Here is a 15,797-nt window from a genome sequence, read left to right as displayed (position 1 = left end):
TTTTTTCAAATAAACGTGGCTTGGAGATCAGGTTCCAACTCTCAAAGAGTCAACTCTTGTAAGATTTCAGCTTAGGATCTTTTTAGAACGTGAACGCTACGATATCGATCCTTGCGCTAAATATTCAAATATTTATTTATATCGAATAAAAATTTAAAGCTTAACTTAATCGCCCTAGAGAATTCTTTACCCATGGCTCAAACATTGGCCGTTCTTGAAGCATCCAATTTCTGATTTACTTTTATAGCATCAATATGTGTATGTGATTGAAATGCAGGAAGAAAGGGGAATCAAACTAATTAAAATGCCAACTTTTTTTACTAAGTCAAATAATATTATCGGTTAAGTATTCCAGTTTGGAGGGCAAGGTCGTCGTTATGAGTGACTCGAGTTTTATGGGGGTTGGATGATGGAATTCACGTTATGGTGGTCCATGGCAATTACAGCATAATTTTCACTCTTGCCCCCGCTCCCGCTGATACTACCGCTTCAGCGTCCACGCGAAAGTGAAAATTGCAAGGCACTTTCTCCCCACTAGACCCCCCCTCAACTACGCCGTGGCGCATCGGTCCGCCCCTCGCTGCACCCCCGCGCGCCTCTGCCCCTCGCCGCGCGGCGCAAGGTCAGCCCCGCGTGCAGGCGGGCGGCGCGCGGCATAGCGGCGACGCGCTGCGCTCTTGAAATTTCGCTTTCGTTCACTCGTGGTTATTAGTCGGCCGCGCGCGCTCCGGCAAGCATGTGTTTTGTGTGACGTGCTCTAACTCTTTCCGCGCGGCACATTCGATTTCGTTGACGATCGCGGCATGGCCCCTCGTCGGCAGGGCGCAACCGGCGAGCGCGAGGCGGAGGAAGTCCTCGGGTGCTGTGTGCCCGGTGAATGCCTCCGGCCTCGGGAAGCGGTACGCATTGAAGACGCTGTCCGCGTGATATGCAACAACGACACGTGCACCGCCGGCCGGTATATGCACAGAGAATGCTTCGAGCAATGGGAAACTGGGGTTCTCGCTTATCTAAAGTCATGCGGCCGAGCTCGTTCCTGGTCAGAACGACAACGGCATCAGAATTTGTGGACAAAAAAAGGTTACGACTTGGCATTCAAGGCATGCGGCTGCCGATGTGGCCGAGGGCACTTGAAAAAAGATCTTGATTGGTTACCGCCTGGAGCAGCAATCCGAGCAGAGGAGGAAAAGAAGCGTCGTCGACGCACAAGATCGGGTCGTACACTACCAGCTGCTACAGATGGCCGATCCAGAGCATTCAGTCTTTCGAGTTCCGGTTCCTGTTCGCCACCGTCTGCTCCATCTGAACCTTCCACCAGTCCAACACATGCTCCAACACACAACATGACTCCGGCCAAAAGAAGCTCCAAGCCAGAAGTCATTTCTGATCGTGTTAGGTAAGAAAACATCATCCAATAATAAACACACTGTATCTTTATTAATTTTACCTACAATAATTACATGCAAAATTAACTAAGAGCTTAGTACATATTTTTCTCGATATAAATTAAAGAATGTAATGAATAAAATAACTTTAGAGTGGGTTATATTTATATCAATAATTAAAATTAACTTCAAATATTGAGTAAAAAAATAAAAAATCAAATGCAACATATTCTAAGTAGTATTTTTTTGTAGATTTGTCACTTTTTGGTCACTTCCAAAGTAATTTATTATGTGTGTTCAACAAAAATATTGGAGTAGGTAAGTATGTACATGATATCAATTTTCATTAGAAAAGGAAAACAATTCGATATGATTAAAATACTAATTTCACTACAGGCCCGTCCGACAATCTATAGAATAAAATTAGTGTAGGCAGAGCCCACACCTACATGTTTTGTGTTGAATGCATTTCTCGGCGCGGCGGCTGTTTATACGGTGTATCGGGCATCAGACCCACATAATTGGCTTTGAACTGGTTGGGACGAAGGGTGGGACGGTTAAACCGGCCTTACGGGCCTCTGGCTATGACTATTGAATTCAGATAAGGGCATAGTGTGTTACTTTCGATAAAAGCAAGATGCACCTAAGCTATGCGATAGCTAGATGTTGAAGAAATTAATAATCTTATGATTTTTCAATAAAGGAACATGGTAAAGATATTTAAGTAACATTTACTGCAAACTCCAATTGAAAGTTATACTCATAATATTTTGGAAACAAGAAAAAGTTTTGCCGGTGGCAAAAATACGACGGAATAAATAAGGGCGATTTATTTAAGAGTTATAAAATTGAGATTACAAGCAAACCCCTTTTTACTTTTCAAAGTTTGCTCATTTTTGCTTTAATAGTTAAATTATAGAAGTTAATATTTCCAATAAATCTTGAAATTTGCCGAAAATCCTTCAATTATTACAAACAGGTTGTATTCATAAACATCCAAACGGGAAACCAAAGTAAACAATGCGTTTTTTTTCATTCGACATTCACCTCCTCGTGTTTCATTTGATAATTGAAAACTACTGCTTGTGACATAACCTTGGTCGTTTTTTGCGCAGTTATTGTCTGGCTAAATGGATATAGTGGGCCTTAGTGATGTAAACAAGTGACACATTCAGGTAATGTCGTGATTTTTAATGAGTTTTCACAGCAAGACAACTCATGTCGTTTAAATTTTCCCTGATGTTGCATAAATACATAGGTAATATTTCATTTGAGTAAACCGCATGTTCTTAATTTGGGGTCAGAAAAAAAAAACTAACCAAAAAATGTTGCTTTTTAACAATGGCACCACAAATGATGGAGCCCTAAAAATGCAATTTCGTAACCGGTGAGCAGCTGGTTTCCGTTTCCTGGCCAAAAGTGCATATCTCCGAAATTAGAGGCAGCTGCCCTTTTTACACGACTAATATTTTCTCAAACTATAAAGTCTGATATTACCTTGTTCATATAAAGTCGAAGCGAAAATGCTGTTTTGAGTTTTTCGGTATCGACAAGTCTAATGAAATATTTTTGGTGACATCGTGATATATTATGTCTATTATAATGAAAAAATAAATATATTTATACGCCTCACAGATATATGCACCAATTATATTTTTTTAATATAAGTATATTGTGTACAACTTAAACTATGACAAAAAGCGTATTAAGAAAATAACATAATTTGGGATAAGCCGTAACCCGTGGAGGTAATCTTATCACGTTTTGTAGAACCAAACAGTATGTATGGTTGATAATGTAATTTTAGCTCTAATGTAATCGTTTGCATAACTGATAAGGCAGCGTAAAAGCGAATAATCTACCGGACCGCGTCTGGTAAAAACATGGTTCGATTTTAAAACATATATTTTTTACTTTTTGTGCAATTATGGTTTTTGTAAAGAAGTCGTTTTGTTATTTCAAAAACGTAATAATAAACCAATAGAAACGAGCAAGGAAAACAAAACAAATACGACAATTAATTATTTAAAAAAATAAGAAATAAAACAATCAAACACAAGCAACATAATATATCGATACGAAAAACGCAAACAACTTAGGACACTAATAATGTTAAGCCATTAATTTACTGAGAGAACCATAAAACCGATTCTCATGTAAGGACACGTGAACTAAACGATGACAGGTCTTGTTCACAATTATCATCATGAATACATGATTTTAACAATTTAATTAGAATTGTTGCCTGAACACACGAAATTTCCCATGAAGACTCACAGTTGACAACATAAATGGTGTGCAAGATGCTTTGGTAAATGCGTCTACTCCTTTTTTTGAGCTAAGTCCAACAGACAAAACATAAAATATATAATTGACATTTACAATTGATAAAATATGTTTTTACTGTTCGTTATTATTTTATCGATAAAAGCATTTTGAGAATATATCAATTGGTGGGATTATTAGTATTCATAAGTATTATTGTAGACGAGGCTCAATTGCTAGTGTGCTAGTGACGTAGTAATTTTATAATTTCATTCTTGATTGAGTCGTGGGCGAGATTGTCTGACGGACACTGTCGCACGAGTCCAATTATGTATTTTCGTCAAATAAATTACATTAATCTGTGTTTTTCGTCGAGGATGTGTGTATAACAAAATCAAATATTTTTACAAAAATAATCATAATGGTAATCTTTTAAAATCAAAAAAGATCACAAATATATTAAAAATAATTACCCGCACAGGTAGGTATCATCACACTGCCTATTTTTGCCGCGAAGCATTGATACGTTCGGATTTCAAGGATGGGTCTCGTATATGAAATAAATAAATAAATCTTATAAATCTTAGATATAAATAATCAGTATGCAAAACACTCGCAAAGTCTATGAACGGAACTAAATGTAAAAGTTAGTATGCGCAAACGCAGCTCTTTGTTTTCAACGTGCTTTTATATACAATAATATTATGTATATTTAACATTCACGTTTCATCCGTTTGTTTATTTATATCTCAAGCTAAATTAAATGATATATGTATTTTTCCGTCGGCATATTATTATACATTTTTTTCGGTTTTGTCAATTACTTGTTACAGTGGGCACTGACTGACGTTATCTTGCTCTGAGAACAAATTAATCAACCCTGAAATCTGATCGCAGCGACATCTACTGGGTCTAATTGTAATATTATTTTTAATAAAAATATACTTAATTTAGTCTATGACGAACATTCTAAAAGCAAGAGTAGCCAGATCGATCTAGCAGGAAAAACATTTTATTGTTATTTACAAATGTAGTTAAAATATGGTGTGAATATAGATTTAAAATTTCAACACCGAATAATGCCCAACCTAAGAAAATAAAAATAAACAGAACGCCTATGTGAAAAAAATAGCAACATTAAATGTGTTTTTAGTATTTAAATGTACTAACTTGTCAAATACAAAATTAAGTTCATATTGAAGTTTTGTTGTCCAAATATTTGTTATGTTGTAAGGTATATTCTTTTATTTTATGAATCTTCGTAATTATAAGAAACTGCACCAGCTCGTTTAAAAAACATTTTCTCTAAATAAAACTTAAAATGAAAAGTTAGTATTAGTAGTCAAAATCAAAAATATTTTTAATTATCACAGTAGGTAACTTGTTTGTGAGTGAATGAGTGCGTGTTACGCTATAAATATGTTTTGTTAATTTATATATGGTACAAAAAGCACATGTTTTTGTTATAAAAGCAGAGTCGGATCACGTTTGTAGTGGCCTTGAGACGAGCCCACCGACCGATATACAGCGGACGCCATTTAAGGCCCCACATTTTTAAATGACTTGATCGACCATTCATTATTAACAGTCAATAAGTTCGATAGGTACTCGAATTGATTTGAAACGAGAACGATGTCTCTCATACAATCGAATTGCAATTTTTGCGTTTGATTGCATAATATAAATTATTTTTTTAATGAAATGTCACGTTATATGCAAATTCTGAACTTGAAGTATTGTTCATTGTATTTTTTTTTTGCATACAAATTTAAATTGAAGTATCCAGGACATTCCTAAATTGATTGTTTTAAATACGTAAACATAATTTTGTATGTTAATAAAATGCATGTTTGTGTGAAAATAAGGGAGGTGAATCGAAATGACTGTATCTATACCTTTCGCTAATACTTTTAAAATATAGAGTATTAATCATGACAAGGGTGATTAGTAATGCACGACTTCAATCAAAGGTGCGTAAAAATATTACATTTACGAAATAATTTGCACACTGTACCTTAAGACAGTGTAAAGGCGCGACCACAATGAGTCAGATTTCAGTGGTGCGTGAAGAAAATACGACGCAGCGAGGGGGCCACGGAGGGGCATTGGTAGAGAATGCATTTTCTCAGCACAAGGTTTTTTCTTTAGGTACTTACTACACAGTATAAAGACCTAAAATAAAAAGTGAATATAGCTCAAACAAAAAACTCATCCGTAACATTTTTTTTAAATAAATAAATTCATGACAATAGAACAGGTGAGTCATAGAACAACAGTTACACTATTGTTGTCACCGACGATTAGTTAAATACGATGTACCCCTAAACCTCTATTAGTTTGATTATGAAATAATCATTAAAACGCCCGAATCAGTCAATTTTCAAAGATTGCCGAAATGCATCAATGCACTTTAACGAAATAAATATTAAATCTTACGTGTATACAGAACTAGCGACCCGCCCTCGCTTCGCTTCGGAAACTGTAATTTATTATTGATTTCTCCACTATTTAATGCATGTTATTATACATATAAACCTTCCTCTTCAATCACTATCTATAAAAAAAAAACGCATCAAAATCCGTTGCGTAGTTTTAAAGATTTAAGCATACATAGGGACAGACAGATATAGGGACAGAGAAAGCGACTTTGTTTTATACTATGTAGTGATTCGAAAAGGTTTTAAATTAATAAATTGTCAACTCTCTTTGGGTTTCCGTCGGTCGGTAAGACGCGATGATTTCCGTTCTCATGGCGGAGCCGTCGGCGGCGTTGTCTAGCCGGGATGGCTTGTTAGTGCCGTTTTTAGGGCGTGATCGACGCAACGGCGCATGCCTGCATAAATTGCACCGAAACGAAGCCCTCCCAGAACCCCCTTTGCATTTTAAAAGAAGTACCCATTCAAGTCGACCTTGGTTTTTCAACGTTAGCACCTTCACAAACAAGCGGCAGAAAACAATGCACGTTTTCCATTCGCAAAGCTCAAAAAGTGGCGTGTCTTGTAATTTAACTTGCAAATTCAACATGATTATGCATAGTGGTGTTGGACGAAGATATTTATGTGTGCATTGTACGCGTGCGGGCACTAGTGTTGTGGCTTACACACAAGTACACGAGCCGTCCCCCTTTGCATTCAGTTTCAACTTTCACGCGACAATGTCTGTCTGATCGATCCAAACCCAGGATGCACTTTGCTGTGCAAAATTATTAATAGATTTCAATGGCATATTCGTGTATAAGTTGGTCTGTTTGTCTTTTTAGATCCGTTTCAATGTATGTAGCAGTTTGCAGCAGAATGGTAATGTTTACAAAAAGACAATCCATTTAATCGTCAGTCCACGTACACGGTCAACCCTATAGTTCATTAAGCAGTCGAGCCTCGAAGCTGGGACGATTCATAGCGAACTATGCATAATTTAACTATTAATTCTCGAAAATTACTCTTGGAAGTTCTCTGCCAGACGAGGTTGACCATCATTGTCATACGAACAACAACTTTATGGGACTGTTTTGTTTATTACCAATAATACGATACTTAAGTGGACTACTGAAGGTTCATACAAATATTTGTTAATTTCTTGTTAGTTTCATATTTCGTTAGTTAAATTATAAACATAGTAGTTGCAGCCTTCGTTTCATTATGGCTCGAGGAAGCCTGGTGTTCGTTACTAGCAACATAATATTCTCAGCGACTGCATCACAACTGATATCGTAGCAACATCGCAACTGAGAAAGCTCGGATAAGTTCAGGGCCATGGTTATTTACGTCTCGCGGCGGGCGATCGGCGATGCAATTAAATTTGTAAGCGAAGCTTTATGTTCTCAAACTAAATATATTACATACGTACAATGTCGCGGCGTAGCGTCGGAAGGACGCAAAACTTTCCTTCTGTAGTCGTTTTATGCCAATACAAAATGAAGAGTATTTTTGGTTGAATATAAGAAGAGGTATTTTCTTGAAAGGGCAATTGTTATCATGAAGTAGCATCAAACAGTGATTTGGCGTAAGTCACCCAAATATGGCGAGTTGCCAGTACTTTTGCTGACTGTAAATGCTTCTTGAATCGTTCAAGGTGTGCTGTGCCTAAATCTTTTTTCAAATACCGTCAAAACCGTTTTATAGAGGAATTTATAAGTTTCGACAAGATTTATTATGTTTTAATTAAAATTAACAGCACACAAATATTTGAATATTGTATTAAGATCTCGCTGGATTTGTATTTAGATTAAATTGAAGTAGTAACTGACTGGTAACCAAAGAATGTCGTGAAACTTAGAATGTTCGTTGTGAAGCAATCTACCGCTGCCAGTAAAGTTCAGTAGTTCATTGCGCTCACAAACCTATAGCGTTCATTGTCCCTTTAAAGGTCAAATCAACAGTTACATTCGATCTTGAGATCCGAGAGATTAAACAAACCGTAAAAAAATTTTTGGCCTTAAATCAATAGACAAACTTCCGCAATTATTCCTGGCCCTCAAATGGTAAAAATGTATTATAACAAAAAAAACCCTTTTTCATTACCAACTCGTAGTTAATACTTCTCGTGTGCTCTCTGGAACGTCTGTTTCCCGGGCGGTTCGTACGAGCGATATTTTATTTACCAAAGCTTAGTTTATGAGCTTCGTCTGACTTTCGACTCGAAATAAAGCTTTGTACTGCCATCGTTACGACGTTTAAAATTAAAATTAATTGTCACTCTTAATATTTTCACGACAGACAACGAAGTTAAGGAGCTTTGAAATTTGAAAATAATGTTACTTTGTTTTCGTAGTTTGTTCTAAATATTAAAATACAAATTTTTTTGTAAGAATAATTCGAAGGGACGAAGTGAATTTGAAAAATTAAAAGGAGCGACGTCAAAATTATTCTTAAAACTATTCTTATTGGCAGCTAGTGACCGTTTCCGAACGCGTATTATATATAGTTGTTCATATTTTGAGTAAAAGTTTAAAAATCAATTGTCAAAATTTCAAAATCTAAAAAAGGTAAATATTGAAAATGGTAACGGGACCGCGAATGTACGAATAGTAAAATCTGTTTGCTACTCGATGATCCATATTGTTCTAATTCCTCTATCACGTAACAAATATTATGAGGATATACAGAATGTATTATATTGAAAGTAAGTGCATAATTTAGCTTTCTATTTTTATTTTATCTTTTGCATAGATGGGTGAACGAGTCGAATGCCGCTACCCATCTTGAGACATGAGGTCGAAGCCTCAATCGTACTGTACAGTGGCTGGCCATCCCGCAAACCTGAACGAAAGAATGCTTCGCAGCGGAAATAGCATTATGGTATTTGAACGGGCTTTACAATACACTGCCTGGTCTTATGGTGTATTGCTATATGTATTCTAGTTACAAAAATTTATAAATGGCTTTATAGTGGCAGTCGTTTAAAAAAAAAGATGTGTGGTGTTGTGGACACCGGATAGGAACGAAGTTCCTTATTATAAAAATATTAATTTTAAGTTCTATTCGAGGTATAAAGAAAATAATTATTTGAGTATAAAATTTTTATTATGATTTTTTTATTGATAAAAATAAATAAAAGAAATATATTTCAAAACAAATCAATATACACTAAAAACAATAATCATCAAAATCGGTTGGCGTGATATTGAGTTATTGAGTTTTTTATCTATTTGTTGCGCACGTACTTAATGCAAATTTAAGGCCTAAGTATATGGTTTTCTCGTGGATACTATTATCAGAACTGGACTAAATTGAAATGAGACCACACGGAAAGCGTCAGCTTTCTAATAAAAAAAGAATCATCAGAATCGATTCACCTAATCAAAAGTTATGAGGTAACGTACATAAAATATTACGTTACGGACGTTTTTTTCCGGTTAGGGTACCCCTCCGCATCGTCCCATAAGGAACTTCGTTCCAAAATTGATAGTCAAATTGCCTTCAGTACTCGAAGACCAGTATAGGCCGCGACGGTAGGCAGCGGCTTGGCTCTGCCCCTGGCATTGCTGAAGTCCATGGGCGACGGTAACCACTCACCATCAGGTGGGCCGTATGCTCGTCTGCCTACAAGGGCAATAAAAAAAAATAAAAAAACTTTGTTTTGTTTTTCCATCTATTATGTTCATTAAGCACTAAATTTGTTTCGATATGAGGAAAATAATCAAATTCTGTGTTTTTGTTATGTAATACTTGTATTTATCGTAAATTCATTGTAAAAAATAAGTCTGGATTTATCTATACATTTTTCTTAACTTTTATTAAAACAACAGTTTTATTATTATATTCGTTATTTGGACAATCCAGTCCAATCTACTTGGAAAGGAAACTGTAAATAGATGTCGTTAAACAAACATTAAACATATATTATCTAATTAACTTTGACTTAAGAATTTTCCTCTAATAGCATAAATGTACTTATGTATATTTCAACATTTTTTGTACATAAGGATGATTTGACTATTCAAGTTGACATTATCATGTCCATATTTGTCTAACTGCGGCACCGTAGTTTCGGGTACTTCGTAAGTAACAAATACTCATTGGAATTGGAATCAAATACAAAATGAAGAATATTTTCTTTCACGCACTTGCTGAAACTCTTCTTACTCATTTCAGTTAAAATTTTAGTTAAAATGGCGGTAGTTCTTTTGACGTTCAACAAGTATGTACTTTCATTTATGTTGAATTTTTTTTTTTTTATTTGATTTGATTTGATTTGAAGGAATAACATCGTGCAATAATAATCAAACCCGCAAAATTATAATTTGCGTAATTACTGGTGGTAGGACCTCTTGTGAGTCCGCATGGGTAGGTACCACCGCCCCGCTTATTTCTGCCGTGAAGCAGTAATGCGTTTCGGTCTGAAGGGTGGGGCAGCCGTTGTGACTATACTGAGACCTTAGAACTATATCTCAAGGTGTGTGGCGCATTTTACGTTGTAGATGTCTATGGGCTCCAGTAACCACTTAACACCAGGTGGGCTGTGAGCTCGTCCACACATCTAAGCAATAAAAAATAAAAAAAACACCCTGGAGGGGATTACGAAGTGGCTGCCATCACACATGCAAACCAACTATGCCAGGTTTATCATCATCATCATCATCATGATCTCAGCCTGTCCACTGTCCACTGCTGAGCATAGGCCTTTCCAAGTGATCTCCAGTGCGGCCGGTCCGTTGCCACCTGCATCCAACGTAACCCAGCGGTTCTTACCAAGTCGTCGGTCCATCTCGTAGGCTTATCAAGTTGCTGTATAACTAAACGCTAGTTCGAGAACATTATAGCGCCGCGAAAACTAAGAGGAGAGGAGCAAATCACGTTAAATCACGGAAACAGCCGTTTAAATTTATATTAATAAAAAAATTAACTATAATTTCTTTTAAATTACTGTTCTAGTTCAAACACGTTTACTCAATTAGTGTTTATCCGCAAGTTTGTAACGTAGCGTCAGGTTCAATATTCTCATTGGCCAAGGATAGATCGGCCGAGTGCGATTGTCGGCAATATATTTGCAACAAATTACAATGCATTGCTGCGTATGACGTTTGTGCAGATTTATCGTTATATTGACTTGTTGATGTCGTATCATTTACCACATAATTTATAGGGAATCTTTGAATTGGTCAAATGGTGACGGAGCCTTCGTGTTTTATCCTTCAAGTTTATGACCAAGCACCTCTATTTTACTGCGGCCTGTTGTGAAAATCTCTTCAAATGTAGTATATTAGCAAAAAAATATATTTAAACATTCCAAATTAAAGGATAAGTGAGTCGACTATTATATCAAAGCCGGCAATCTGACTTTTGGACAATGATTGGTAAATCAGAAAAACGAATTATTGACTTTGTATTCCATTGGCAGTCACAAAACTCTTCGGAACGACATCTTAGATAAATAACAGGTTAACTATTAACCTTTATTTAATGCAGGTTTTGAACCGTATTCTTTGAAGGAGACGATTATATTCAAATCAATCTGTATTGACATATCAATAATTTTTTTTTGTCCAAATGCACAGATTGCCACCTTTGATAATAGACGACTCAAGTATCGTTTCTATTTGGCCGTGAAACAGCCTTTCGTTTATGTTTGAACACTGAGAAGACCGCCTTTATACAATAAAACTGAGATTTCAGCCTCATGTGAAAATGGGGCAATCACCTTTGTAGATAGAATCTATGCGTTCAACAACCGATCTGTCCAAAAACAAAACATTCTTTAATAAAATGCAATCCATATCCAAATAAAAAAAATACTAGCAAAAAAGTAATAATACTATTTAAAGTAAGTTACAAAGTAATCATGACATACAATACTTTTGTTTAATGCAGCTCTTTTACCACACTGACTACTTACTTTGCCTTGATTTAACATTACGTACATACTTCATTAATATTAATTTATAAATACAAGTAGGTATTTAATTAAAAGCGACACTAACCATACTCAATGAATAACAGAGTAGCGGCAATGCATATGCACATGTCATCATAATATATAGAACACAAGATACGGCACGTACTCACATATTTCCCGTTGTAAACAAAATGCTATACAGTATAATTGAATATAGAATATAGATAACGAGCCATGGTCACGTTGTTATAACAAAATCCCTTACTCTCTTATTTCAATTACTTTACATATTATTACGTACGTAGACTATTAATAACGTTTCTTGCAGAGTTTTGAATTACAATTTTTTTTTTTTTTCTAAATGTACAAATTCTAATCAAATTAACAATTTTAAATTTAAATGGGATCTTAAAAATTAGTAGGAGCAAATTGAAGAGTATTCCTAAATATTTTAAAGTTTAGAGGTTATTTCCAAGAGATTACCAGCTAGAAAATCTTTTAAACCTTTTTTTTTGTACGACTATCACCTTGTCTTCGCCGCGCCGCTATGGAGCTCACGAGAGAGATAGCGAGATATTTCCACTACGCTTGCACTCTTAGAATTTTTTACTACTCATTCCGATGTTGTCTCCACGGAAAGATTTCTGGTAAATACCATTAGCTGTTGGGTTTTCAAAAATTAACAAAATCAGACAGGAAACATTACTATTGTTCGCCCCACAACCACTATTTAACTTACGTAAAAAAAAACAATGTAAGTATATGTCCAAACATGAATCATTAAGCAGTGATTAGAATAATCGTAGGATTCCCGTTCTTTCCCAATTAAAAAAGCTTCAAGTCCAGTGATATCATTGTACCAGATAGAATCGTGTCTTAAATGAATCAAAAACTGAATAAAATGCTGACGTTGAATGGTACATATAATTTGCAATTTCATGTCGCTAAACAAGAATCTCTGGTCTACGATTTATCTATCATCTTTGTTTTTGCACCTCGGGAGGAGTTCTTGCAAAATTAAGGTAATTTTTCATCCGCCAAACTAATGTTTGATCGTAATTTAACTGTTTACTAGAAACTGGTATTTAGTTAATTTATAGGATTGTGGATTATAATAGACGCAATTGATGTACGGTATCTACATTGAATAATTCAAATTACAATTAATGCAATTTAAAAACTTGAAATGAAAATTTTCGGTCCGTTTTTTAAAATTTTAATATCGATTCGATAAACATAACAACAATTGTAATTTTAAGTTAACTTCGAAATAGTCCGAGTAACATTTGGAAACGCAGTGTATTTTAGGGTTCATTATGTTGTTAATAAAAATATCAATTAGTTTAAATACAAAAATAACAGTCGCTAAATACCCAACTTTAGCTAGCGAAACAATTCCGAAAATCCTTATTGCTGTATTCGTTTCGAGATATTTTGAAATGCTGGCGATTTATTTCTGTATCATGGCGGAGATTCTAATTTAGGTTACAATTTACACGAAATGTTCTGTGAAATTTACAGATTTTAACGTTTGCTCTTTAACTTTAATTTTCACATATATCAACCTTACTAGAGGTCCCGCAGTAGTCGAAATTCGACTATAATTAATTGGAATTGTAAGTTTGTACACACACTATAATCACAAATTACGCCAAGGCTACACTATAAAAAATATTAATAAAGACAAACAATATTTAATCTATTCTCAATTTGACCACGGACGTCAAGAACAAAAGTTTGACAATAAATAGTATGCATGCGTGTGTGCGTCAAATACATGGTATGTGGTGTATGTAATGTTTTCTTTATTGATTTAATGTATCTTTTATGCATTATTTAAAAAAAAATATTAGCATTGTGCACTTCTTCTCTATATTCTCTATAAGTGTGGAAAATTTCATACTCCGTCCGCGCAAATTTCGTAAAAAGGGATACAAAGTTTTTGCTTCACGTATTAATATATAGATTTCCAAAATTGCACTTGCATTATCAATGCCAATATGTAAAAAGGTTGTTATAGCTTAGAAAAACAATGAATCATTATTATGGGTGTTCATTTGCATCGAAATAGCGTTAATATTTAATTTCATAAAAGATGATAAAAATTAAAATTTATTTTAGTGATATTTAACCGTCCGTGGCCTAATTGGTGACGCCCGGCGTACTTATATGTATTAGGGGTGTTCAATAAAAAGTGATAATGAGTATGATGCCATTGTCTTTTATTATTTATTATTTATAATTTTATTTCGACGTGGTCACTTTTCAGGTTTATATGTTTTGTATATATTTTTTTTATAAAGGTAAATTCTCTTTTTTTTATTCTTCCTGATCCCTTAAAAATCATGTACCGCGGCGATCGCTACGTTATCGTCTTGAAATTTATGGCCCTAAGATTTTCCGTTAACCACGGAAATAAGTAGAAATCACTAACTAGGATGCTAGGTGCGGTAAATATGGAGGATGCTCCATCAATTCGAAGCCAGCTTCGTGAATGGCAGCCATCGCAACTCTGGACTTGTGCACAGGGCGTTTTATTGGTAAAGCAAAACAACTTTCCGTTGCTTACGTATTTCTACACACAATTTTTTTATTTGTCCTCTGTAAAATATACCCGCAATAGTGTGGCACCATGATTAAGGTATTCGATCAATGCCACCTTTTGGCTGTCTCTGAAAAAATAACCCGGCGGATGGTATTGACTTAAATTTTTGCGGAGTTTGACATGACGGTCTCTTGTAATGTCATGCCTGCTTATTCGTTTCCAAGTCATAATGGTGAAGTCACGTTTCGTCCATAGTTATGAATCTAGCCAAAAATCGGTCATGATCGTCTTGTAACAAACCTAAAACAGCTTTCTGAAATTCTTAGTCTTTTTTGTTTCTGTGCATCAGAAACCATTCAGGGCAAACTTAGCACATCAACGCGCAAACATAGAATATAGAGAAGCATGAACCCTTAGTGTCGCCATCAAGTCTTGATTTACCAGCTCCGTAGTAAAAAAATTCAAGCAGATATTTTATTACTGCGCGAACGTCAATTTTATCCATTTTGAGAACAAGTTCCGACACGACGCAAACAAATGACCTTTATTTAAAAAAATAAAAGAGTATTGATTGCTTTTTTATTATTATTATTATTATATCTAAATGAAGTCATCGTGGCCTAAAGGACAAGACTTCCGGTGCATTCGTACCTAGCGATGCGTCGGTGTTCGAATCTCGCTGAAAAGTGCCAATTTTTCTAATGAAGTACGTACTTAACAAATGTTCAGGATTGACTTCCATGATGAAGTAAAAATTAAACCCGCAAATTCCGTGTAGTAAAAATTAAACCCGCAAAATTATAATTTGTGTAATTACTGGTTATAGGCCGTCTTGTGAGTCCGCACGGGTAGGTAGCAACATCCTGCCTATTTTCTGCCGTGAAGCAGTAATGCGTTTCGGTTTGAAGGGCGGGGCAGCCGTTGTAACTATACTGAGACCTTAGAACTCGTATATCAAGATGGGTGGCGACATTTACGCTGTAGATGTCTATGGGCTCCAGCAACCACTTAATATCAGGTGGGCAGTGAGCTCGTCCATCCACTTAAGCAATTAAAAAAAATGTCTGGGCTATGCCGGCCAGTATTTTTTTCCATGGAGAATATCGCATTATCACTATTTGTTGATCATAAAATCAAATAATTTCACTTCACATAGTTCCAGAATCGCTTCCAATAAATCGTCTCTCTATTTAACGTCATATTTTATATTACGTAATTGTAAAATGCATAAACTTTATTACGTTTCGGGAGTTAAAAAAAATCTTCGT

The 15,797-nt window shown here is 35.4% G+C and overlaps 1 protein-coding gene across 1 annotated transcript in view; it reads left to right on the top strand.

The window, feature by feature from the left end:
* The first annotated feature begins 615 nt into the window (after positions 1-615).
* LOC101739039 (headcase protein) overlaps positions 616-15,797 on the top strand; it is an 81,252-nt gene continuing 66,070 nt past the window's right edge. Inside the window, exon 1 of the mRNA XM_004929407.5 lies at positions 616-1,396. Coding sequence (XP_004929464.1) covers positions 804-1,396 — 593 coding nt within the window. The 5' untranslated portion in view covers positions 616-803. The remainder of the gene's footprint in view (positions 1,397-15,797) is intronic.

Source organism: Bombyx mori, chromosome 12 (genome assembly GCF_030269925.1).
Source record: "Bombyx mori chromosome 12, ASM3026992v2".
NCBI lineage: Eukaryota > Metazoa > Arthropoda > Insecta > Lepidoptera > Bombycidae > Bombyx > Bombyx mori.
The sequence above is the reverse complement of the archived record's forward strand: the minus strand, read 5'-3'. Positions and strand labels throughout refer to the sequence as shown.